Source organism: Mercenaria mercenaria, chromosome 1 (genome assembly GCF_021730395.1).
Source record: "Mercenaria mercenaria strain notata chromosome 1, MADL_Memer_1, whole genome shotgun sequence".
Taxonomy (NCBI): Eukaryota; Metazoa; Mollusca; class Bivalvia; order Venerida; family Veneridae; genus Mercenaria; species Mercenaria mercenaria.
Window position 1 is genome coordinate 28,150,775 of NC_069361.1, and position 26,835 is coordinate 28,177,609.

General features: G+C 34.1%; 1 protein-coding gene across 1 annotated transcript in view; it reads left to right on the forward strand.

Moving 5' to 3' along the window:
- The window catches only part of LOC123542913 (inactive tyrosine-protein kinase 7-like), a 142,166-nt gene that overhangs the window by 56,154 nt on the left and 59,177 nt on the right, over positions 1 to 26,835 (forward strand). Inside the window, exon 3 of the mRNA XM_053542959.1 lies at positions 21,219 to 21,354. Within this exon, the coding sequence (XP_053398934.1) occupies positions 21,219 to 21,354 (136 nt within the window). The remainder of the gene's footprint in view (positions 1 to 21,218; positions 21,355 to 26,835) is intronic.

The following is a 26,835-nucleotide window of genomic DNA, read 5'->3' on the forward strand; positions in this document are numbered from 1 at the left end:
AAGCGGAAAAAACAACAAAATCCCAAGTGAAATTTTATCCAAAATTCAGTTGCTAGAAGGTCTAATTTACTTAAATCTCAAGACTGACATTCAGATTAGATACTAGCTTTGTTTCAGGGTCGTGAAAACGTGACATTTTAAAAGGATTTTATATTTTTAAAATGAACAATTTATGACAACACCATAATTACTTATTTGATATTCAGTATACTGATGTTCCTTTTAAACCATTCCTTACTGTAGTATGATAAATATTTCCTTCTCATTTGCTGCACAAACTTCTAAAAAATTGCTGAATCACATGTGCAAAAAATCTCCCAGCATGCAACAAAATAATGGAAACTGATCATGTGACATAAATTTAATGTTCATGAACATTCATGAACAGTTCATGAACTTATTCATTTATTGTAAAAGGAAAACCTAAGTTTTATGTTTAATGAGTGAACAGTTCAGAAACTCCTTATTGGGTTCAAGAACTGGTACTGAACTAGAAAAAGGTTTTGAATTTTTAGTGCTTTTATTGAATCTTAGATGACTTTTTCTTAAGAACACATCAAGAATGTTTTAAGAATTTAATATTCTTAAACTGCTCATAAAATGTTCATCATTTTTTTTCAAGAATTTTTCTTGAATTCTATAGGTATCTTGACATTCATGAAAACATCTTGATTCATTCTTAAACAAGTTCATGAATATTTCAAGGATTTCTGGTATGAAATGAAAGACATCAATAAATTCACCAACCATGTATCAGTGTACACCATTATTCTTTGCCAGTGACATTTTCTAAATTGCCAAATAATGATGAAACTTCTGTTAGCTATCCCCAATGTTTAATCAAAAGTTTGTACAAATTGCAGACAACATAAAATACAAAATACATGTAGTAACATTCCTAGTCACATGTATGTTATCAGTAACTCTGGTATTAGCCTTCAGCTGTAAATACTAGAAGCTTTTACAAGTAAATGGATCTTATTTTATGAATTTTATGAATTTCAGACTTGATTGTTCAATTCATTAATTTGAAGTACATGAACAGTGTATGAACTTCAGGTTCATGAACCGTCAGCATAATTGAAATAAAATCAAATACTGCACTGGAGTTCTGAATGAAGTCACTTGTTTGATTACTGAACATATAATTCGTGAACTTAAAATCATGCTCCAAAGGTGAAATTTTTGAAGAACCAGTTCATGAATAATTCTTGAACTTTAGGTTCACAGACAGTTGGTGAACTTTTTCAAGAATAGTTTCATGAACAATTCATGAACTTTTGGTTCGTGAACAGTTCACAAACTTTTTGAGGAACATTCATCGCATTGTTCACGAATAGTTCATGAATGCTCATCAGTTCATGAACTACAGCTCAACAGGGCAGGAGTAGCTTACCCCTGGACCAAAGTGGTCCTTGCACATGGCTGCATGATTGTGTTTAAATTTAATTGGATTATGTTTATGCAAATTCAGGTTGTAGAATGTTCACTATTATGTGATTGGTTATAGGTTGATTCCTTGTTTTTGCAGTCTGAGTATATAAGGCCTCACACCATGTTATGGTTTAATATCAGATTGTCAAAAAACAGATAGATACAGGAAAAAATGTTGATGCAAATTGATGGACTGTACAATGCTGAAAAAAGGTCATGTCTCACAGTCTTAATGGAGTAATCATTAATGATATTCTTTTCTTAGCCATATAACCATGTAAGAACAAGCATATGTGAAGCAAGAGCCCTTAATTGTCATTACAAATGATGGAGACAATAACACTATTTCTTAGCCATATAACCATGTAAGAACAAGCATATGTGAAGCAAGAGCCCTTAATTGTCATTACAAATGATGGAGACAATAACACTACCATTGATGTTGAAAGTCACCAGATTATAGGTTTGATATGATTGTACAGTATTGCAAAACCATCACCAGTGTTTGATATATGGTCCAGTATTGGTCAAATTAAGGGCTGTGGTTGGTTTTAGCACAGATGATCCATGATTTGTCATTAAGGGGGTCTATGAGCCATAAATCAGTATAACGATATGTTGCAGATTGTAATGAGAAATAGGGGAGAAGACACAGCAGAAAGCCTTTCAAAGAAACCATTATCATTAGCTGAAGGAGATAAAAGTATTTTAACTTCATGTTTATCTATTCCTTTAATGAATTGATAGAGATAATTGGTGATGATTGACTGTTACCCTGGTGCATATAGTACACCTTAAACAGTTTCTGAAAAGTTTGCTCAAGGCAAATAGAAGAACCCAATTTAAAAGAAATTATGCCTTGCTTACAGAGGAAGGAAATTGGTACAAATTTCAAGATCATATTTTTCTAGATCTTTGAAACCACACTTGTGGTTAGAATTCTTCATGTGAGGGAGTCATCGATTTGGTTTAGGAAAGGTCAGTGATTCTATTCAGGTGCCTGCTGGTGCCTGAAACATGGCTTGTAGGGTGTCTGGGTTTTCCGGTATTATCAAAAGCTGGAAAAGTCACCATGATATTATGTCCTAAACTGAGTTGATGTGAGTCTCTAAGCAGAACAAAAAAATCTTTTCAAGAGGTTATCATTGTTTCAGCCTAAAGAATTGGCTTTGCTTTCAAGTGATAAGAAAGTTCAGTGAGATTATATAATCATGACTGGTGGAGTTTTCAAAGTGTATCTACAAGTCATCTGTAACACTGTGTCCAGAACAGCAGTCCAAGGCAGCAAGTGGTATAATCATACCTGGGGTCAAAAGGTTCCAGATAGGAATCTTAATGGGGTCTTTAATCATCTTGGTCAGTATAGTGGTCAGTGTTGAATGACTGAATTAAATATGAGATAAGTATCTTAATAGTGTCCAGCCTGCCTGTAGAGAACAATGACAGAAGCCGGCAGTGTGTTCCATCAGTATGTCTGTCAGACAAGCTGGCTGAATTTCCTCCCCTTATTATTAACTTGCTATACTTGATCATGTAGCTTTGATCTGAATTTTTTCCTTCTGGTACTATTAAGCCCACAATGTCCTGCATTTAATAGCTATACAATCTACTGACATGACTGATATCTGGAACTATTTTCATGAACAGGTCTTGCAGTGGTTCATGAACTTATTTATGAAAAGGTCATGAAGTAAAAATTGGACAGCTTTTTTCAAGAACTTTTAAGATAACATTACTAAATAGCTTTTTAATGCGGTTATGATTGTATCATGTCTCAGATACTAAGTATAGCTTACTGGAACATGATTTGCAATGCAATTGTATCTGGTATTTCTGGTAAATTTGGTCTCCAAAATATAAAATAAAACATCATAAAAGAAAAGCATGTGCCTGTATGCATTAGCATTTCACCATTACATCCTACATCCGACATATCTTTGAATTGTTGCCTGAAAATTCCATTTCTAAATCTGATATATTTATCTTAGAAAGATTTCAAATCATTTTATTTACAAAAAAAGAGCATGTTTTTAGGTATTGATTGAGAGAAAAGTTATGATTTCCATCACCGTGGTGATGCATTTCCGCATGTCAAAAACTGATCATCTCAGAATGCTATGAAACTGTCATATCTGAAAAGCTTTAATGTAACAATGCAATCTTACACTGTGAGAAAGAAAAGGTGGTCAGATCTGGTTTATCTCAGCAGAAATATAAAATATGGAAAGAAAATATTAACTATAATGGAATTATAGCATTTCTTAATGGAAATTCTAATGTATATATGAGCCGTGCCATGGGAAAACCAACATAGTGGGTATGCGACCAGCATGGATCCAGACCAGCCTGCGCATCCGCGCAGTCTGGTCAGGATCCATGCTGTTCGCTAATAGTTTCTCCAATTCCAATAGGCTTTAAAAGCGAACAGCATGGAGCCTGACCAGACTGCGCGGATGCGCAGGCTGGTCTGGATCCATACTGGTCGCATACCCACTATATTGGTTTTCTCATGGCTCGGCTCATATAATCTTTAATGTGGTTTTCACAACAAATATAGTTGTAGAAATGGTAGGTGTATTTGACTGTGATCCTTTGGTCATTTCTCATCCCTAGCTTTTTTTTTTAACTCAAGTAAACAATTAAGAAAAGTAGAACAAGGTTGAATATATAATAATTCTTTTTCTGATACAGGTGTGATTTGATAAAATTCTGGAAATGAGCATTTTTTTCTATTCCATGATGGAAAGACAGTTTTAGTGGATGGATGAAAATGGTTTCCATTATTGGAGAGTTGCTGTTTTATTGCAGAAATGTCAGTTTGATAGATATCCTTTCTCTAAATGCTTATTTTCTCCTGATTTACTGCTGTTTATTAGCTGCAAAGTGCTATTCTGCAAGTGGCTGTATGGAAATGGACATCTCACTAAATAGACAGCATATTTAAAATGAAAGCATCTGAACACACTGATCATCATCAGTTAGTATCAACAGTAATATCACAAAATATTTGGTATTCAAACTTACAGATTCGCTGTTCAATTAGTAAATTCATTTTGATGACCAGTAAGCAGATATTACAAACTGTATTTGAACAGTTCAGTTCATGAACTTATTCTTGTTTCTTTTCAGCTGGGCATTCATGAACAAGTTACTGAACAAATTGACTGAAATTTGAAGGTTGACTTGTGAAGCATCTCAGCTATAGAAAATAGTAGCATTGTGAATATTTACAAGTCAAACAAACTTCATGAGCAACAGTCATGAACAGTTCATAACCATTTATGAACTCTTTTTAAACATTGATTGTCATGTTTTTTCATGAACATGAATGTTGCTGATATAAACAAAAGTCATGATAGGTTCATAAGGTGTAGTGAAAGAGTTACACAAACAATTTTATGGACAGTTCATACATGTTCATAAACAGATTATGTACTGTTTGTGGACATCTGTCAGTTCATGAACATCACCTTAACAAGGCTGAATATATTAAAGAACTGTTTCTTAAATTTTGATTTGCAGGTTCTGGGAATTCTTGAAAATCATGAAATGAATTTGCTGTCATTTTATGTGGTTAAACAGCTTTATAATGTGCCAGATTTCCTAGAATTGCCAGCAGCACACAAAATGTCAGTACTGTAGGAGTAGAGAGGATGAGTACCATTTTGATCATCTGGTATTGGTGTAGCTGTATAAAGATTGATGTAAAATGTTTGCTAGCTGTTTTATATATTTCCCTGTACATGTGTTATAACAGTTAAAGAAACATGTACATGTTAGTTTAATTTGAAAGTGAAATTGAAAAAAAGATACGTATAATGGAACAATTTAGTGTTCTGTTTTAGTGAATGTTTATTATTTAGATATAGAAATTGTACAAGTAAAAGAACAAAATTTAATACAAAAAGTAACTGTTGATTTTTTTTTCCATATAGAGATAGATATTAATGTATATTATTTCATAATTAAAGCAGAATAAAAAGACTTAAAGATCCACAAAAGAGGAAATCTGTAGAGTATTTTAGTTCCTGTATAATCATGTCAGTCAGTTAAACATCTTGTAAAGTAGCAGTTCAGTTTTGGAAATTTGGTATCATAGTAATGTTAACGAATTGATTTTACTCAGTGAGTGGCTTTTAAAAAAAAATAATTAAAAAAAATTTTTTTTTGCATTTCTTGACTGTAAAAATAACTGTGTTGAAGTTACATTATATTACATTAAGTCTTAAAATCAAGAGGCAGTTTATGAAACATTTCGTAACAAAACAATTTTTTCAAAACACTTTTAAGTTGCAGATTGAAAATCACTGTAAACGACATTAACAGTTGTGTCATAGTTTTGTGAATGGTCTTTGAACGATAAGTCAAACATATTTCTTTATCTCTGGTGGCCTTTAATATCCCATGTAATACCATAAAAACTTGTTATTGCAAAGTAGATACAGGACATTCCATGTTAACTAGGATATATATCTTGTTAAAACGGTTTTGCGGAACATCCATCGGAAATGTTAATACTGAACAAGTTCATTTATTACAATAAGGCATGTGTAGTTTGTTTGGTCTTCATAATCATCTATTAAAGTTTCGACTTTCACGCTCCCCTCAGCTTGACTTGCTACCTGCAGCGTGATTGCTCTTGTTGGGTGTATTTTAGTGTGTTTACGGGTGATTTAAATAGTTTTAATTTACAGGTCTCCCTATTCTTATACAGTTTGATGTGGTATTTATGTCTCTGATAATGTATAAGTTATAAATTAATCTCTTAAATACGTTTTGAAATTCTTTTGTAGGCAGTGTTCTGCTATCTTGTGAGGGTATTTGGTCAGCGTGAACGTACACAGCAAACAGGGGAGATAATATATTACACGATGGGGGTTGATAAGGCATGGCTAAATAGATTGATTCATCAAGATTTTTCGCATGCTTTGATTTGTTATTTCAGTATCGGCAAAAAAATTTGAGACTTGGAGATCGGCTAGCCAGGTGATATGTTGAAAGAATCTCTTGACATGTACAAGTACATCATTCATGTAGGAATGCTGGGTTCTTAGTACCTGAGTCTCTAAGATCAACTGATAGACCATATACCAGACATCATGACTTAAAATTTTGCAAATTTAAGCAAATATATAAGTGTATTTAATTTGGCAATTTATTTTCTCTTGTGAGCAGACTGAATGTAATATGAGCCGTGCCATGAGAAAACCAACATAGTGGGTTTGCGACCGTGCAGTCTGGTCAGGCTCCATGCTGTTCGCTTTTAAAGCCTATTGGAGAAACTGTTAGCGAACAGCATGGAGCCTGACCAGACTGCGCGGATGCGCAGGCTGGTCTGGATCCATGCTGGTCGCAAACCCACTATATTGATTTTCTCATGCCACGGCTCATATATATATCAAAAATGATACACACTCACAGATTTTTATATAATACAGGAACCATAAAAAATTGATGAGTTAATTTCATACTTTTTTCTTGTAGTTGTATTGGTTTTCAGTGGTCATTGTGACATGTAATTTCATAGTTTCTTATTTTCAATTATCCACAGCTACAGGGCAGTAAATTCAAATTAGTTGTTATAATTGAATGAAGGCTATTGATAATTAAGGCTTTTAATGATTCATCATGTTCACATGGATCACTGCCATTATACTGACCAGTGTCCATTTCAAGTGACCCAGGGTCAGCCATCAGTTAGAGCAGAAAAACTGACCACAGTTCTAGAGGTTCTTTTGTTTGGTTTAATAATTTGAGCTCAAGTTCTGCCAATTTTGACCATTGGTCAAATTTTCCAGTCATACTGAGAACGATGTTCTCTAATCATGAGGTGCCTTGTCAGATCCAATCAAGTAGGCTGCTGGCAAATGCATGGGACATTGCTCATATTTGGCGGGGATAATTTTCCGTCTGCCAAAATCATTAGGGTACCATTGTGATGCTTTAGAGTAATTTGATATGGGAAACAGCATGAAGCAAAACTTCTATAATGTGCAAGATAATCCTTGGAACAAAAATGTTAAATCAACATAATTTCATGGGTCATTTTGTCATGATAGGATTTATGTAGCCATGTATGGTGATTGATCAAGGATAATTTGACATTTATTTCAATATGCACCAATATTTGATTTTACAAAATGGCTCCCTACATGGTACTTGAAAACTAGTCTTTCTACAAAATCCAATTATTCTCCTAATACTATAATAACAAGCAGTCCTGCCAGACTTCAGGTTGTTCCTTTTGATTTATTTTAGTGAGTTAGTTACACACTGTTCAACATGTCTAACGTGTGGTATTTCATTGAGGCAGCACTATAAAGATTGGCATTCAGTGCTGCTACTAGTAGACATTGTCGCTTGTTTGACTGAAACAAATGTTGAAAAAGACACTATAAACCCAAATGCGCACACATACGTGGTGTTAAAATTTGCTTTTCACATTTGAAATAAGTAAACATTTTATGGTTACGATATAAACATTAATATCACTATACTGTAAGTGTCTCAAGTCATTTTTCATTCATACAGAAACAATCACATCTTTTAATTCACAATATTTTGTTTCAGTACAAAATCATAAAAATGGGTCCCTGGAGGAATTTAGGAGTTTCAGACAGAAATATATCATGGTCATAACTCTGATATGACCAACAATATGATTATAAAAATATACTGTCTGACCTTAATTTGATTTATGGTAATAAAAACATAAAATTGTTGTAATTATGACATCCCATTGTTTCAAAATGGTTGTTTATAGACTAATTTGGTGTTGTTTTTATTACTGTTGGTAATGTTGTATAATGGTGTTCTTTGGGAAGGAGACTGATGATGAAAGATTGTGATATAAAAATGAGAGTTGATGATAGTTCCACAGAGATAAGCAGCTGGGGTGCTCTGTACGTTAAGTATTTAATTAGAAGGACAGAATTTAATTAGAACAACATTTTGCTATCATCAGCTAATGGGGTTGAATTAATTACTTGTACCATCAACAGTAATGTCAATTATTTACACATCAAATTTACAATTAAATGTGTTTTAACATAAATGTGCTGCCGGCAGCTTCACTCTGGAATATTGTTTTCCAGAGGTAATTATGTTTTACATGTTTTAATGACAAAGAAAATTGCAAAAACAAATTCTAATTTCAAAAATGTAACATTTAGGGACTCCATACTGTGTAATAGTGCTTAGTATAATGTGCTGCAAATAAATGTTGGCTAAACTATTATTTTATTATCCCCCGCCGATGAAATCGGGAGGGGGGTATTGAAATGGCGTTGTCCGTCCGTCAGTCCGTCAGTCCGTCCGTCCGTCCGTCCGTCCGCAGCCATTTCTCAGTAACTACTTGGTAGAATTTCATGAAACTTGAAATAAACATGAACCAACATACTGCGATGATGCCCGTCAAGTTTTTTTTTTGATTGGTCAATTTCCCTCAGAGTTATTGCCCTTGATTTAATAAAAAATGTCCGTCTGCAGCTATTTCTCAGTAACTAACAGGTAGAATTTCATCAAATTTGAAGTAGACATGAACCAAGATACTGTGCTGATGCCCGTCAAGTTTTTTTTTTTTGATAGGTCAATTTCCGTCAGAGTTATTGCCCTTGATTTAATGAAAAATGTCCGTCTCCAGCCATTTCTCAGTAACTAGCAGGTAGAATTTCATCAAACTTGAAACAGACATGAACCAAGATACTGCGACGATGCCCTTCAAGGTTTTTTTCGATTGGTCAATTTTCCATATAGTTATTGCCCTTTAATTGTTTAAAAATCCACAGATCTGTACATAACAAACCAACCAATTGGAAGAATTTCATTAAACTTCTTTCATTCTTTTCCATGAACATTTATTATAAACATGTGATGTTGTGTAACTACACCTGGTCACCACCTTACCTTGGTCCCCCCCCCCCCCCCCCCCCCCCCCCCCCCACCTTTTTTTTTTTTTTTTTTTTTTTTTTTCATTTTTCATTTTCTATCAATATTTATAATCAACATGTAAACTGTTGTGTCCTCCCCCCCCCCCCCCAACCCCACCTAAACAAACCATTCATTTTCTTTTAATTTGATTTTGACTAATGAAATTATTTGCTTCTTGGTAACATTCTTAACTTTTTGCTGGATATATTTTTTTGCCGTTCCTCAACTCTGACCCTTTCGGCGGGGGATTCCAATTCATCGAATTTGCTTGTTGATGCTGCTTGAAAAGACTGCTTCAGCTTTTTTTTGTGGAAGAGTTAGAAGTCTCGTTTGAACACCGACTGCCTGTTGGAGGACTGCTAAAGAGTTCAGTTTTACTTTAGTGTGAAGATATTTAGCACTGTTTTGGTCTTTTCACTCAGTGGACATACTTCTATATGTCTAACAATTTTGTTAATGATATTTATATATAATAAATGTTGAAACATCTGATAAATTTTAAGCCTGAGCCTTTAGAGTTTCAGTGTAGTATATTGAGCCAGACTTTGAGAACCAGTCAATATACCCCAGTCACACTTACGGCGCAAATAGCTACCTCTAGCCATGGATAGAAGCGTATTAATCCGTATCGATCCATACCTGAGCAGTACCCCAAAGTAGTAATCTGTACCAACACTTGTTCAAAACATATTCAAGACTTATCCCAAACATGCAAGTTTCTACAACTTTTGAACATGCACAAAAGTTTGAGCGATCCGTAGCCATTTAAGCATGACTTTAGTCCAACTTGGTTGAAACTTATTTATCCGTAGTTAAACGTACTGAAACGTTGTTATCTGTACTGAAACGCACCTTGCGTAGCTGAACGTAGTTATCCGAGGCTGCCAGTAATTAAGCGTAGTTCAACATAGTTCACCGCAGACCCGTCCACACACTGGGCAAGCTGCCAAGCGCAGTAAAACGTAGTTTAACATAGTACGCCGTACCTATCTGTATTTATTCGCGTCCTGTATTCCTTTTTGTTCCCCGTTTCTCACCATGTTTTCCCATACTAATTTAGTAAAACATACTGCTCCGTACTTATCCGTGTCAGCACTCCCAACAGACCAATCCCATCCGCACCGACTACCTCAATGCATGGACATATCCGTATGCATGACTGTAGCTTTACGAAAGGGTTACAGACAATTGAGAAGAGGAATGGAGTTGTGTCTGAAACTAGTAATCCATATGCCTAAGTAACCGCCATCAATAAAATGGTAAGTTTTGAAATACAGTGAAGTGTAATAGCTCTAAAGTTCAAATAAAAAAGTATTTTTTAGTTGTTACAGCAAAAGTGTTACCAGCAGAGAACAAAGGGAATTAATTGTTGCTTCCTCTTCTGGAAACCCTTATAGAAGTGCATCTTTCATACTCGGCCAATATTCTGCAGATGTAGGAAATAGTAAATTCTGTAGTTATTCAGTAATATAACCAATATATGCCATATCAGTATGATCAATATTGCATATGTTTTCCAAATTATGTAATATTTATTGGTCTTCTTTCTTTGTACATGATTGTGTGTTATAAAAAAATATGAAATTTGTATTTTGCCCACCAAAAAATATGGAATCATTGCATGCTGATGTATAATCTTAGATATGAGGAGAAATAAGAAATGAAAGATGAAAAGTTTCAATCAACATCAGAGGGATGATTTTAATCTTTAAATCTTTTGAACTATATTTTATATCACCCTTCTCTACAGACTGTATGTCAGTTGTTCATATGGTTCAGTACAAATGTGGATATAATGAAACTTTGGACATTTAGCTCAATAGAGAGGGTGCGAATCTATGGATCATAGGGTCGTTAGCGTAGTTCTTTATGACGGTTTGATAAAAGACATATTTATGTCAGAAGACCTTTGTCCATATGTAGAGAAGTGGGTACTTGCTGAGAACAGATTCCCGGAAAACTTGGGTTAGATTAAATGCCTGCCATTACCTAACTGAAATACTATTGAAACTCGATCGGCACAAAAGAATACTTTTTTTTCCCAATTCCTTAAAGGTTTGAATAAGAATTAAAAGCAGCAAGTGCATGACCTGCATCTAAGTGTTTTAAATTATAACTGTGTATGAATGAATACAGTGAGCCGTGCCATGGGAAAACCAACATAGTGGCTTTGCGACCAGCATGGATCCAGACCAGCCTGCGCATCCGCGCAGTCTGGTCTGGATCCATGCTGGTCGCAAAGCCACTATGTTGGTTTTCCCATGGCACGGCTCACAGTAAGTAGGTTCTTAAAATGAGCTATGACATTATGGTAACCCTGACAGTAACTGTTATTGTCTGCTCTGAACATGAAAAAAATCTGCAACTGTTTGTGTTAACATTTCTTCTTGGAAAAAAAGCATTCAACACGTACATCCAGTACTCGAGCTGAGTTACATAATTGTATGACAGCAGAAAGAAACTGCTATTGGGATAGTCATTTAAATAATACTTTTTTGTACCATTTTGGGTGCATTCTACATAAAACTTAAATTTGGGAAACTCGGAAATATTGTATCAAATTTTAGCCAGACAGATGTTCAGGTGGGCCATTTATCGTGAATGGATGTAACTAAAGTCATTAATGTTTATATATGGTATTACATGATGATGTGAACACTGAAGACATGACTGTTATAATTATAAGGTAATGTTACATGTATGGGTTATACTAAGTTAAAGCTATTTATGATACCCTGCAATTTACTGTTTAGAAAACCACTCACCTTTCTAACCTTATTTGACCCCTTTGTTCACCAGGAACCAAGGTTAAACATTTCATAAAAGTGTTTATTGTGTCTAAATAAGAGATTTGTTAGTTTGGGTATTGTTTAACAAATTCAGATGATAATCTTACAGGTCTATCTGATTTATGACCTTTTTTATTGTTCCTCGAGTATGTGTTACTTTTGCTGCCGTTTTTCTGGAACTACTTTTTTGCTGTGGAACAGGTGTAGTTAACTAGCTGCTTGTTGAAAATGAGTAAGTGATAGCCTGCGTTGGTGGTAACTGCAAAACAGTTCACACAAAACCTGTCGACCAGTGAAACTCATAACTACAGGTCAATATTTGCATTCACAAGTAAATTTAACCTCTGCGATAACCTTGTGTAACATTTCATTAATTAGTAAATAGTACCTGGTATGAAGTTGTGCCTCATTGTCAGATTTAGTATGAATCTTTTCTCTGTTGACTGATGACAATGTTTACAGCTTCATATTTTAAAGTCCATAGTCATCCTTTTTTGAGAGTGAACCTTTCATGGCCATTTTAACATATCAATTAGCTTTTTGTATGACTATTGTAGACTCGGACAATCAGTGGACTGAAAAGTAAATCCATATGACAAGTCTGAGAGACAGAAGTAAATATTTCAAGTTTGATTTCCTCTCAAATAAATGAAAGATACACACATAGTTGAATGAGATCATGACATTGAGCTGTTGGCCATTTAGAGGTAAATTATGATAGTGAATTTGTCATTGTTCAGTGTGAAAGGGAGGAACAGCTGAAAAAAGTACTATAGTGAACAGTTGGCTTTTCTGTCCAAGGTACTCATTGTAACATTGTGTCCTCTGAAGCGACTTGTCAGGTAATTGATGTAAGATTCTCTGTGAAAATAGCTTTTAAACATTTTGTTTTTCTTTTGTTAAATTAATTGTTCAGCCATTATTTATTTCATCCCGATAGTTGCTGCTCATAGCATTAATCAGGTCAGCTGTTACTATTTTAATTGTGCTCAGGATTTTCAGCATTCTGCTTTACAATAGAGTTTCAAAATATTCATAATCATTTTCAAAGATACATGAACACATAAAATACCATTATCCTCACCTGTATTTAGTCTTGATTATTTGTCTTTAACTTCTTCTCAAAATTCTCTTTTTTACATTCATTTAAGTGAGTTTCTCTATTTTGTATACTGCATATTTAAGAAATTAACTTCTCACAGACTTTAAATACTTATCCTCTCTGTATGTCAATTTTCTTCTTTTATTTCTAAATTTTGTTTACTTCATGAATTAACCTCTTCCATACTTAATTACTTTTCCCATACTTATTTCTGTTTAATTTGTGAACTAACTCCATATTTTATTTCTGTTTTTTCATTCATGAAACATGACAACAATAGTTTACCATTTATTATAGTCTAAATGTAATGTTTTGTCACGAGAAAGTGTTTTGACACTAAGAGGGTACTTGACGTCTCTTCAAGTGCCATTGCTTATTCCGCTAAGTTTATACAACACGACTTCTGTTATAACAAATGCCTGATACACTGGTGGTATATCATTGTTCTACAATTTACAGTAGAACACCGATTTCTCAAGGTGGCAAGGAAATGGTGCTAGAGTTACCAAGCATAGAAAATATAGGAAGCATGCCTATAGGGACTACATGAGTGAGCCCGGGTGCATGTAGGGACTACACAAGTTGCTCAAGTGAGCCCAGGTGCTCGAGCTATCAATGCAGGAGCATTGTTTCTCTGTAATTCTTTATGTTTTTCACTATCACATGTGATATCACTACTATTTTAGAGTACAGTGCAACTTCACAAGAGTGAACACCACTGAGAAGAAAAGGCTTTGTTTGTTGTAAACAGGTTGTTCTGCTAAAGAGGTTAATTTACTAAGAATTCTATCTAATGGGAAAGACAGGAAGAGAGGTGTTTGCTATTCAGAGGTGACTGTTTACAGAGGTTTTACTGTACAAGAAAAGGTTCGGTGTATTTGAAGTTATAGTAAATTCTCTGTTGTGCAATATTAGAAAAAATGTATAAAAAAAATCTCAGGTATACCAGCACCAAGAATACAAGAAGTGACTTTGGACAATCAGTTATTTTATAATCTGTTGTACTTCAAAATATGACAACCTATATTTCTCTAATTTAGACATTTTTGTCCATATGTCAAGAAATTTGACTGTATATCCATATTGTAAACATGTCATATTTTCTTTTCTATCATCTACAGATGGACAGTCTCAGCCTAGATGCCAAGATGTATCAAACTTCTATTATGCTAGGGTTCATTGTTCAGTAACCATGCTCCTCGTAAATATCTCTGCACATTCCATGTCCTCTGTATGGACAGTTTACCATCCGTCTATTCTGCATTTGTTTTGATATTGTCCAAAAAGATCTGATCTCATTTTCATTTATAGTTCTGGTTACACCATAAGCTGCCTAAGTAAAGTTCCTCTAATAGCTGTTAATTAAATAAAGTTCCTCTAATTGCTTTTAATTAAGTCAAGTTCCTCTAATTGCTGCTTAAGTCAGGTTTCTCAAATTGCTGCATAAGTCTAATTGCTCTAATTGCTGCATAAGTCAAGTTCCTCTAATTGCAGCAGAAGTCAAGTGCCTCCAATTGCTGCATAAGTCAAGTTCTTCTGATTGCAGCAGAAGTCAAGTTCCTCTAATTGCTGCATAAGTCAAGTTCCTGTAATTGCTGCATAAGTCAAGTTCCTCTAATTGCAGCAGAAATCAAATTTCTCTAATTGCTGCTTTAGTCTAAGTGTTCTAATTGCTGCAGAAATCAAGTTTCTCTAATTGCTGCTTAAGTCTAAGTGCTCTAATTGCTGCATAAGTCAAGTTCCTCTAATTGCAGCAGAAATCAAATTTCTCTAATTGCTGCTTAAGTCTAAGTGTTCTAATTGCTGCAGAAATCAAGTTTCTCTAATTGCTGCTTAAGTCTAAGTGCTCTAATTGCTGCATCAGTCAAGTTCCTCTAATTGCAGCAGAAATCAAATTTCTCTAATTGCTGCTTAAGTCTTAGTGTTCTAATTGCTGCAGAAATCAAGTTTCTCTAATTGCTGCTTAAGTCTAAGTGCTCTAATTGCTGCACAAGTCAAGTTCCTCTAATTGCAGCAGAAATCAAGTTCCTGTAATTGCAGCAGAAATCAAGTTCCTCTAATTGCTGCATAAGTCAAATTCCTCTAATTGCTGCATAAGTCAAGTTCCTCTAATTGCTGCATAAGTCAAGTTCCTCTAATTGCAGCACAAGTCAAGTTCCTCTAATTGCTGCTTAAGTCTTAGTGGTCTAATTGCTGCACAAGTCAAGTTCCTCTAATTGCAGCAGAAATCAAGTTTCTCTAATTGCTGCTTAAGTGTAAGTGCTGTAATTGCTGCATAAGTCAAGTTCCTCTAATTGCAGCAGAAGCCAAGTTCCTCTTATTGCAGCAGAAGTCAAGTTTCTCCAATTGCTGCATAATTCAAGTTCCTCTAATTACAGCAGAAGTCAAGTTTCTCTAATTGCTGCTTAAGTCAAGTTCCTCTAATTGCTGCTTAAGTCAAGTTCCTCTAATTGCTGCATAAGTCAAGTTTCTTTAATTGCTGCATAAGTCAAGTTTCTCTAATTGCTGCATAAGTCAAGTTTCTCCAATTGCTGCAGAAGTCAGGTTCCTTTAATTACTGCAGAAGTCAAGTTCCTCTAATTGCTGCTTAAGTCAAGTTCATCTAATTGCAGCAGAAGTCAAGTTTCTTTAATTGCTGCATAAGTCAAGTTTCTCTAATTGCTGCATAAGTCAAGTTTCTCCAATTGCTGCAGAAGTCAGGTTCCTTTAATTACTGCAGAAGTCAAGTTCCTCTAATTGCTGCTTAAGTCAAGTTCATCTAATTGCAGCAGAAGTCAAGTTTCTCAAATTGCTGCATAAGTCAGGTTTCTCAAATTGCTGCATAAGTCTAATTGCTCTAATTGCTGCAGAAGTCAAGTTCCTCTAATTGCAGCAGAAGTCAAGTTCCTCTAATTGCAGCACAAGTCAAGTTCCTCTAATTGCTGCTTAAGTCTAAGTGGTCTAATTGCTGCACAAGTCAAGTTCCTCTAATTGCAGCAGAAATCAAGTTTCTCTAATTGCTGCTTAAGTGTTAGTGCTGTAATTGCTGCATAAGTCAAGTTCCTATAATTGCAGCAGAAGCCAAGTTCCTCTAATTGCAGCAGAAGTCAAGTTTCTCCAATTGCTGCATAATTCAAGTTCCTCTAATTACAGCAGAAGTCAAGTTTCTCTAGTTGCTGCATACATGTAAGTCAAGTTCCTCTAATTGCTGCTTAAGTCAAGTTCCTCTAATTGCTGCATAAGTCAAGTTTCTTTAATTGCTGCATAAGTCAAGTTTCTCTAATTGCTGCATAAGTCAAGTTTCTCCAATTGCTGCAGAAGTAAGGTTCCTTTAATTACTGCAGAAGTCAAGTTCCTCTTATTGCTGCTTAAGTCAAGTTCATCTTATTGCAGCAGAAGTCAACTTTCTCAAATTGCTGCATTAGTCAGGTTTCTCAAATTGCTGCATAAGTCAAGTTTCTCTAATTGCTGCTGAAGTCAAGTTTCTCAAATTGCTGCATAAGTCAGGTTTCTCAAATTGCTGCATAAGTCTAATTGCTGCAGAAGTCAAGTTCCTCTAATTGCAGCTTAAGTCTAATTGCTCTAATTGCTGCAGAAGTCAAGTTCCTCTAATTGCAGCAGAAGTCAAGTTCCTCCAATTGCTGCATAAGTCAAGTTTCTCTAATTGCTGCTGAAGTCAAGTTTCTCCAATTGCTGCATAAGTTTGTTTGTTTGTTTTGGGTTTAACGCCGTTTTTTCAACAGTATTTCAGTCATGTAACGGCGGGCAGTTAACCTAACCAGTGTTCCTGGATTTTGTACCAGTACAAACCTGTTCTCCGCAAGTAACTGCCAACTTCCCCACATGAATCAGAGATGGAGGACTAATGATTTCAGACACAATGTCGTTTATCAAATAGTCATGAAGAACATATGCCCCGCCCAAGGATCGAACTCACGACCCCGCGATCCGTGGACCTACTGAGCTAAGCGGGCGGGCTTTGCTGCATAAGTCAAGTTCCTCTAATTAGTGCAGAAGTCAAGTTCCTTTAATTACTGCAGAAGTCAAGTTCCTCTAATGGCTGCTTAAGTCAAGTTCCTCTAATTAGTGCAGAAGTCAAGTTCCTAATTACTGCAGAAGTCAAGTTCCTCTAATTAGTGCAGAAGTCAAGTTCCTCTTATTACTGCAGAAGTCAAGTTCCTCTAATGCTGCTTAAGTCAAGTTCCTCTAATTGCAGCAGAAGTCAAGTTTCTCTAGTTGCTGCATACATGTAAGTCAAGTTCCTCTATTTGCTGCTTAAGTCAAGTTCCTCTAATTGCTGCATAAATCAAGTTTCTTTAATTGTTGCATAAGTCAAGTTCCTCTAATTGCAGCAGAAGTCAAGTTTCTCCAATTGCTGCATTATTCAAGTTTTTCTAATTGCTGCCTAAGTCAAGTTTCTCTAATTGCTGCAAAATGATGAAGAGGGATCAAAGTCACCTACTATATATCCTGCTGAAAAGTTTAAACATACTATAAAAATTGTTGAAATTCGAAATAACAGATTTTCTTTTGAGAGCTATTTGTGGATTATAAATATTTCAAACCTATTTAATATATCTGCAAATACAGCAGTGTAAAGTTAATTGGTAATTAATGGATGGATGTTGATTTTGCATTGAACTTTGTCATGCTTAATATGTGCATATAGAACAAACACATAAACTATATCCTGAATGATTTATGTTCTCTATTTCCTATCTTTTACAATTGTGAAGTTATAAAATATTTACGCCATAAATGACAACATTTATGTGCCATTTAGTTTACGACATTCAATTTGAAAAGTAATATCCAATAAAAACCAAATACATCAAATTTGTGGGTATCCTCCTTTTCTGTGGTTAATAGGCCATATAATGATCATTTGAATGGAAAGATATATAATATAAACAGTTACAGATGGTGGGAACACAAGTAGTGTTTCAACTCATAAAATTTAATTATATACTCATAATAGACCTTGCAAATTTAATGTTGAAAGGTAGCTTAATTTAATTGTTAGTTTTTGCCATTTAAATAGCTTTGAAAATGGTGCCAATTAAAAAGTGCTTGAGATACATTTGAATAATCTGTGCATCATCAAAATGATAATAATGGCACCTAGATCAGTTTATAATACTGGATAAACAGATAAACTTAATCAAGATCAGCTGGGGTGTTGCCAAGAATCAGTTTGTATAATTATGTTAGTTGAATTTTAATTTGCTTAATAGAGGTTTGCAAAGTTTTATATAAATTTCAAGTTTTTTAATTGGTTTAAGGATAAATTGATCAGAATACTTAAAATAACCAGGATTTCAAGCAAATATGAGCAAAATGCTTGAAGTAACATGAGGGTTTCAAGCAAATATGAGCAAAATGCTTGAAGTAACCAGGGTTTCGAGCATTATGGTAATCAGGATTTCAAGCAAATATGAGCAAAATGCTTGAAGTAACCAGGGTTTCAAGCAAATATGAGCAAAATGCTTGAAGTAACCACGGTTTTGAACATTATGGTAACCAGGATTTCAAGCAAATATGAGCAAAATGCTTGAAGTAATTAGGGTTTCGAGCATTATGGTAACCAGGATTTCAAGCAAATATGAGCAAAATGCTTGAAGTAACCAGGGTTTTGAGCAAATATGAGCAAAATGCTTGAAGTAACCAGGGTTTTGAACATTATGGTAACCAGGATTTCAAGCAAATATGAGCAAAATGCTTGAAGTAACCAGGGTTTTGAGCAAATATGAGCAAAATGCTTGAAGTAACCAGTGTTTCGAGCATTATGGTAACCAGGATTTCAAGCAAATATGAGCAAAATGCTTGAAGTAACCAGGGTTTTGAGCAAATATGAGCAAAATGCTTGAAGTAACCAGGGTTTTGAGCAAATATGAGCAAAATGCTTGAAGTAACCAGCGTTTCGAGCATTATAGTAACCAGGATTTCAAGCAAATATGAGCAAAATACTTGAAGTAATTAGGGTTTCGAGCATTATGGTAACCAGGATTTCAAGCAAATATGAGCAAAATGCTTGAAGTAACCAGGGTTTTGAGCAAATATGAGCAAAATGCTTGAAGTAACCAGGGTTTCGAGCATTATGGTAACCAGGATTTCAAGCAAATATGAGCAAAATGCTTGAAGTAACCAGGGTTTTGAGCAAATATGAGCAAAATGCTTGAAGTAACCAGGGTTTTGAACATTATGGTAACCAGGATTTCAAGCAAATATGAGCAAAATGCTTGAAGTAACCAGGGTTTCGAGCAAATATAAGTAAAATACTTGAAGTAACCAGGGTTTTGAGCAAATATAAGGAAAACTGCTGCGGACCATACTATTTGCTTGAGTAAGCCATTTTGCTCGTGTTGGTGGCATATCATATAATAATTGAAATCATTGAATCTTCCTTTCTGCATGAAAATTGAAAGAGAACAGTATAAAGGTATTTCACAATGATAAAAAAAAGTATCTATCGGAAGACTTAATTCTTTAAAACAGTTTTGTGATCCCAGATGGTTAAGTATGATAAACTGCAACAGTGTTACAGTTTGTGTAATTAATATTAAATCTAACTTGTTATGTACTGGGGTTTCTCCTGTCTTCTTGGTGGCATTAGCCGTCACTTGGGCTGAATGAATGAATTTCCAAAACAAATGGTTTTACCATTTTTTTTCAGCCAGTAATGCATTTCGTTCTGGCAACAAGTAAACAAGCTGCTTAGTGCATTGACAAATGGATTTGAGGGTTGTTTGAAGTAATACCTTCTGTCTGGCGCAAATAATAAACACGGCTAAAGTGTATATGAACATGTGTAGTGATCAGCCGCCGGTATGGAGAAAATGCTACGATAGACATGCTCATTTGTTTTGGTTTGCCGATAAAAACGTACATTTTTTACTTCTCATGTCAAGAATTGGTCCAAGGAATGTTGAGTAAGAATTGGGTAAAAAACTTTCCATGACAGAATGAAATTTGTACTACGGAGAGTGAACTGTATTACCTAAGCTATTGCCCCTTAGATTTCGGCTTCAGACCTAAATGTGTGTTTCTAACATATTATTCTAAGATGTCTGTTTGCCCTTGATTTCAGTCAGAGTTATGTTATATTTTCAACTTTAGCCATTAGTTAAAATTCGGATAGATGTTGACCTGAGTGCAGTTCAGTAGACCTGAAGGATGTGTCCTGTTTTTGTAGTCCCAGGGATAAATCCCATATTGCTACTGTATAGGTAACATTTGTAATATTTGCATATTTTCCTGGATAGGCCCCATTGCTACAGTAGAACTAAAGCTTGTGATACATTTGTATATTTTAGGGATAAATCCCATCATTAGAAAAGATAGATATTGAGCAATTTTTGTATATTTTTAAGGACAGATCCTGTTGCTACAGTAGAACTAAACCTTGTGTATTTTTGTAGATTTTCATGGAAAAGTCCTGTTGCTTCAGTTAATAAAACTTTTGTAATTTTTGTATATTTTCAGGGATAGATCCTGTTGCTAGAGTAGAACTAAAGCATGTGTGATATTAACAGGGATAGGCCCCATTGCTAGTAACAGTAGAACTTACATGTGTTAATTTTTTTGTGTGTATTTTCAGGGATAGATCCTGTTGCTATATAGAACTAACTTGTGTGTAATTTTTGTGTATTTTCAGGGATGGATCCTGTTGCTACAGTAGAAAAGACCTGTGTGTAATTTTTGTGTATTTTTAGGGATAGATGCTACATAGAACTAACATGTGTGTAATTTTTGTGTACTTCTAGGGATAGATCCTGTTGCTACATAGAACTAACGTGTGTGTAATTTTTGTGTACGTTAGGGATAGATCCTGTTGCTACATAGAACTAACATGTGTAATTTTTGTGTACTTTCAGGGATAGATCCTGTTGCTACATAGAACTAACATGTGTAATTTTTGTGTACTTTCAGGGATAGATCCTGTTGCTACATAGAACTAACGTGTGTGTAATTTTTGTGTATTTCAGGGATAGATCCTGTTGCTACAGTAGAACTGAAGCGTGTCAAGGAGGATGAGGTGGCACTTGGTGCTGACATACAACTTAAGTGTCAGATAACAGGAAATCCAGAACCTACCTACTACTGGTACCAAAACCAGTACAGGTAAGATATACAAACAGAACTTTGAATGGTGATGTAATGTGAATGGAATGGCAAAAGTCACTAATATGTTTAAAAATAGTGTTCAGAGTATCAAAATGCATAATTTTGCAATATGAAATAAGACAGACACATAACATATAATATATTATGAACAACTTGTACATCTTAACAAATGTTAGAGTCCTTCTGTGCCCGACCAATCTACGATGCAGCTGCTGAATTGAAATAGACAGTGTCACTTTTCTAAGACTTTTTAATATAGCAATTTAAAAGGCACATGATCACAGCTTAACACTTTAAATGATGTATGAGTAATTAAATGTATAATCAATGATAATAATGAAGGTGCTTGAAGTTTAAGAGACAGTGCACCCACTATTTCAGTAATCAAATTGTGGTAATCCAAGATTATTCATCTTCCTTTCCTCTGTATTTTGCACTTTGTTAAATGGTGAAAATCTTTTTGAATGCATATAACAGTCTTTATAGCATTGCAGGTTTTAATAGCCTATCATATGTCTTTAATTGCTTGAGCTTGATTTGTTATCTACAGATTTTTACAGTGATAAATGATTCAGACCAACCCTCTAGCACCTTATACAAGTGAATTATTCCTTTATCAGATCCTTAGGTTTTGTAATAATGACTGGTTCCCCCTGCTAATAACACTTAGATGTAATATAATCAGCAATAATCTTAAAGGTATGCTTTCCTTCTTGTCATATAAAAAAAATAGTTTGAATTAAAACACAATTTTATCAAAAGTTGTTTGAAAAGAAATCTTAGACAAATGCGTTTCCTAAGAGCAATCTTAAAGAATTTGAAACAAAAATATGTAACTCTAGACTTTTTGTGATTTTTTTTCTCTTCGATTTAGGTTAATTTCCTATTAGTAAGCTGTTTTTTTTCTAAAGAGCGATTATTGAAAACGGTTTTCAAAAAGATCAAAATGGTATATAATTGGAATTTATGTGTCACAACTGTTATCATACTTGGGTTTATGAAAAGTTTCATGTCAATAATGGTTTATAGAGGTCAGGACACATGATTTAATGTTACAGATGAATTATAGACCTGTACAAATTTGGTATTATCAGATCATGACACCTATAGCTGTTTCACCTCGGAAAGATTATCACTTAAAGATTAACTTCCATATCTGTAAAAACTCGCGTTTTAAATTTCATTTTTATCAAAGTAAGTGATCAAGATTTTGCATGAAGATTTTCAGAAGTCATAGGGCGGAGCAGTGAAATTTAGTGCATGATTTAAGAAAATAATGTGAAAGAAAAATAAGCAATGCAAATTAATTATCTGAAAGAAATTAGCCATTATTTGTTAAAGGGTTCAAATAGAATTTGTTTAGTGATAAACAGTACATCTGGTTTTATAGTGATTTCTTTATTTTGTCCTGGGTAAACTCCTTTCCTGTTGATAATCCCAATTGGGTTCCACTTGAATTGATTATTAATGAACCTAATTGGCAATAATTACTGACAAGTGTGAGCTAATTTCTCAGCTGGTTGGGGGATAATCTTCATCAAAAATAAACACACAGTATCAAAACTGGTACCTTAATCATGAATATTTTCTGGGTAGGCAAAAAAACAAGATGGTAAATCATTGTCTGATACCAGGGGAGCTTTCTTAGGGCGTCTGGTATACACATCAAAACGGGGAGAAGCCGATTTTGTTGATAATTCTTGCACATGATGCTCGTCTTTGTTTTTCTAACTTATTACAATTTCAAAGTCAATTCCTAGATGAATTAAACAATTTTCTGGCAGAAGATAAACTATTTTAGCAATTATGCAAATAATTGATCCAAAAAGAAAACATTGACATTTTGCAGGAACAACTTACAGTTTTGCCAGTCTTTGAATGTTTCAGTTTTTTCTTTTCTATGTTTTTGCTTGAGAAATGCCAGATTTTGGAAGAAAGGTAACTTTTAAATTACCATTCAGTGAATCTTTTTCAGAGCCTCTGCCAATTTTTTTTGCTAAAATTGATTACTTAAAATATTTGTTGGAACACTGGTGCCAGGTCTACCGGCTAGAATGGCAGAGTGTTTGTAAGGGCCTGACCATTTGATAGATGAAAGGCAGGGAGGCCTGGGAAATGTTATACCTAATGTAATATGTGTTACTTCTGTAAAATTATGTTTCTGAATTTTTTTAGTTTACTGGTTCGAAAAAAAAAGTTTCATGAAACATCATTTCTGGGTCATGACTGTTACAAGATTTTTTTTCGTGAAAATCAGTGTAAATTGAATATACATTAAATTTATTCATATATAAAAAATTACATAAAAATGTTTATTTGGTCATTGTTATATTATGTTACTATCATAACTATGGCGCTTGTCACATAATGATACAAACAGTATAAATTAATATGTGTATATAATAACAGACCACTTAAAAATAACATTTTGTTTGATGTTTTGCATTAATCAAAACTCATATTATTGCATAACTGATAAATAATGAAATGCAACTAAAATCTTAAAAATTCATTCGAAAATTCTTTACTTGAACTCCTGTTAGGTATGATTTAATTTTACAAACATTTTGATCACTGGTTAGATAAAGGGGACAACTTCACTCACTGAGGTCATTAGAATTCCATTAACCATTGACAAGCAGACAATCCTGATTTTATTCATTGAAATTAATACAATTTTAATGACTTCTGTCCAGTTTTAGGGAGCATGTTTTAGCTTATCAGCAAGGCAAGTTTAGTAATGATCATGATTTGTGCAGATATTTGGGGTAGACTTGTCTCACCTTGGTTCCAATTTAGATCTTTAGGTTCTTTGATGTTGATTATGATTTATTCATGGTATTATTAAAGTGCATGCCTCACTAAATGATAAGATTTCATATGATATCTGATGAATGCAAAAAATGACTGGAAGTAAGTGGGAGAGTCCTTGACTAAATTCAAACAATATGGGTACAAACTGAGGTATGGGAGGTAATTTTATAAATTGTATTTAACCTGATCTTTGCATTACCATGAACAAAGTTTCTCTGTCTAGGTGCTTTTTTGTTAAATTAATAATTCATGAATGAACATTTGTCAAACTTGGTCACAGATGGAATTGATAATGTGTTTAATGTAATGTACTGGTATCATGTAAAACCTTGCAATCATCTGATAGTTTTGAACAGATTATCTTTAAACCGTCAGAAATTTAATTTTAGACTTCAGCGTACCATATTTTGTATTTGCTTTACTTTTGCCAAAGATTCACTGGTTTTATTTAACTTTTGCAGCTTTATTTTCCTTATATATAAAAGTATTTAAAATAAAGTACCAACTTTTTGTTACTGAAATGATTTTCTTCGTTAGTCTAATTTTGATCATGAGCCCAGTTTTCCCTTGTCTCATTTACATTGACAATTATAGTTTGCTATGTAGGGTATTCAGCAAAGGCTGCTGACCTCTGACAATGTTAATTTCAACAAGGATCATGTATATTGACAATGTTAATTTGTTTCTTAAGGTATTCAACAAGGATCATGTACATTGACAATGTTAATTTGTTTCTTAGGATATTCAACAAGGATCATGTACATTGACAATGTTAATTTGTTTCTTAGGGTATTCAACAAGGATCATGTACATTGATAATGTTAATTTGTTTCTTAGGGTATTCAACAAGGATCATGTACATTGACAATGTTAATTTGTTTCTTAGAGTATTTGACAAGTCCCTTACGGTAACTTGAACATGGACAATTTTAATTTGTTACCTAGTGTATTCAACATTGACAATATTTTTTGTTACCTAGGGTATTCAACAAGGACCATGTTCATTGACAATGTTTTTTATTCAACAATGACCATGTTCATTGAAATGTTTTTTTTTATACCTAGTGTATTCAACAAGGACCATGTTTTATTGTCAATATTTTTGTTACCTAGCTAGTGAATATTCAACAAAGACTATGTTCATTGACAATGTTTTTGTTATTTAGTGTATTCAACAAGGACCATGCATGTTCATTGACAATGTTTTTTGTTACCTAAGGTATTCAACAAAGACCATGTTCATTGTCAATGTTTTTGTTATTTAGTGTATTCAACAAGGACCATGCATGTTCATTGACAATGTTCTAAGGTATTCAACAAAGACTATGTTCATTGACAATGTTTTTGTTATTTAGTGTATTCAACAAGGACCATGCATGTTCATTGACAATGTTCTAAGGTATTCAACAAAGACTATGTTCATTGACAATGTGTTTGTTATTTAGTGTATTCAACAAGGACCATGCATTTTCATTGACAATGTTTTTTGTTACGTAAGGTATTCAACAAGGACATGTTCATTGACAATGTTTTTGTATTTAGTGTATTAAACAAGGACCATGCAATGTTCTTGCAATGATTTTTGTTTAGCTCATCTGATTTTTTGAAAAAAAATGATGAGTTATTGTCATCACTTGAGCGGTTGTCGGCGTCGGCGTCGGCGTTGCCTGGTTAAGTTTTATGTTTATGTCAGCTTTTCTCCTAAACTATCAAAGCTATTGCTTTGAAACTTGGAAGACTTGTTCACCATCATAAGCTACCCTTTTAATAGCAAGAAACATAACTCCATCTTGCTTTTTGCAAGATTTAGGCCCTTTGTACTTAGAAATATCAATTTCTTGTTAAGTTTATGTTTAGGTCAACTTTTCTCCTAAACTATCAAAGCTATCTGCTTTGAAACTTGGAATACTTGTTTCTAGATCATTAAGCAGACCCTGTACATCAAGAAACATAACTCCATCTTGCTTTTTGCAAGAATTATTACCCTTTTTGGACTTAGAAAATCATTTCTTGGTTAAGTTTTATGTTTAGGTCAGCTTTATCCTAAACTATCAAGCTAATTGCTTTAAACTTGCAACACTGTTCACCATCATAAGCTGACCCTGTACAGCAGAAACATAACTCCATCCTGCTTTTTGCAAGTTTATGCTCCTTTTGGACTTAGAACAATATCAGATTTTGGTAAAGTTTTATGTTTAGTCAACTTTTTCTCTTAACATCAAAGCATTGCTTTGAAACTGCAACACTTGTTCACCATCATAGCTGACCTGTACAGCAAGCAACATAACTCCATCCTGCTTTTTGCATAATTATTGCCCCCTTTTTGGACTTAGAAAATCATTTCTTGGTTTGGTATATATGTTTAAGGCAACTGTTTCATAAACTATCAAGACTATAGCTTTAAAACTTGCAACAGTTTTCACAATCATAAATGGACACTGACATCAAGAAACAAACTCTATCCTGTTTTTGCAAGAATGAAGGCCCTTTTAGACTTAGAATCATGGGTAGGACAATATTTCTATTATACAAAAAAAATCAGATGAGCGTCAGCATCCGCAAGGCGGTGCTCTTGTTACCTAAGGTATTCAACAAGGACCATATATATATTAACCATGTTATTTGTTACCTAAGGTATTCAACAAGGACCATATATATATTAAC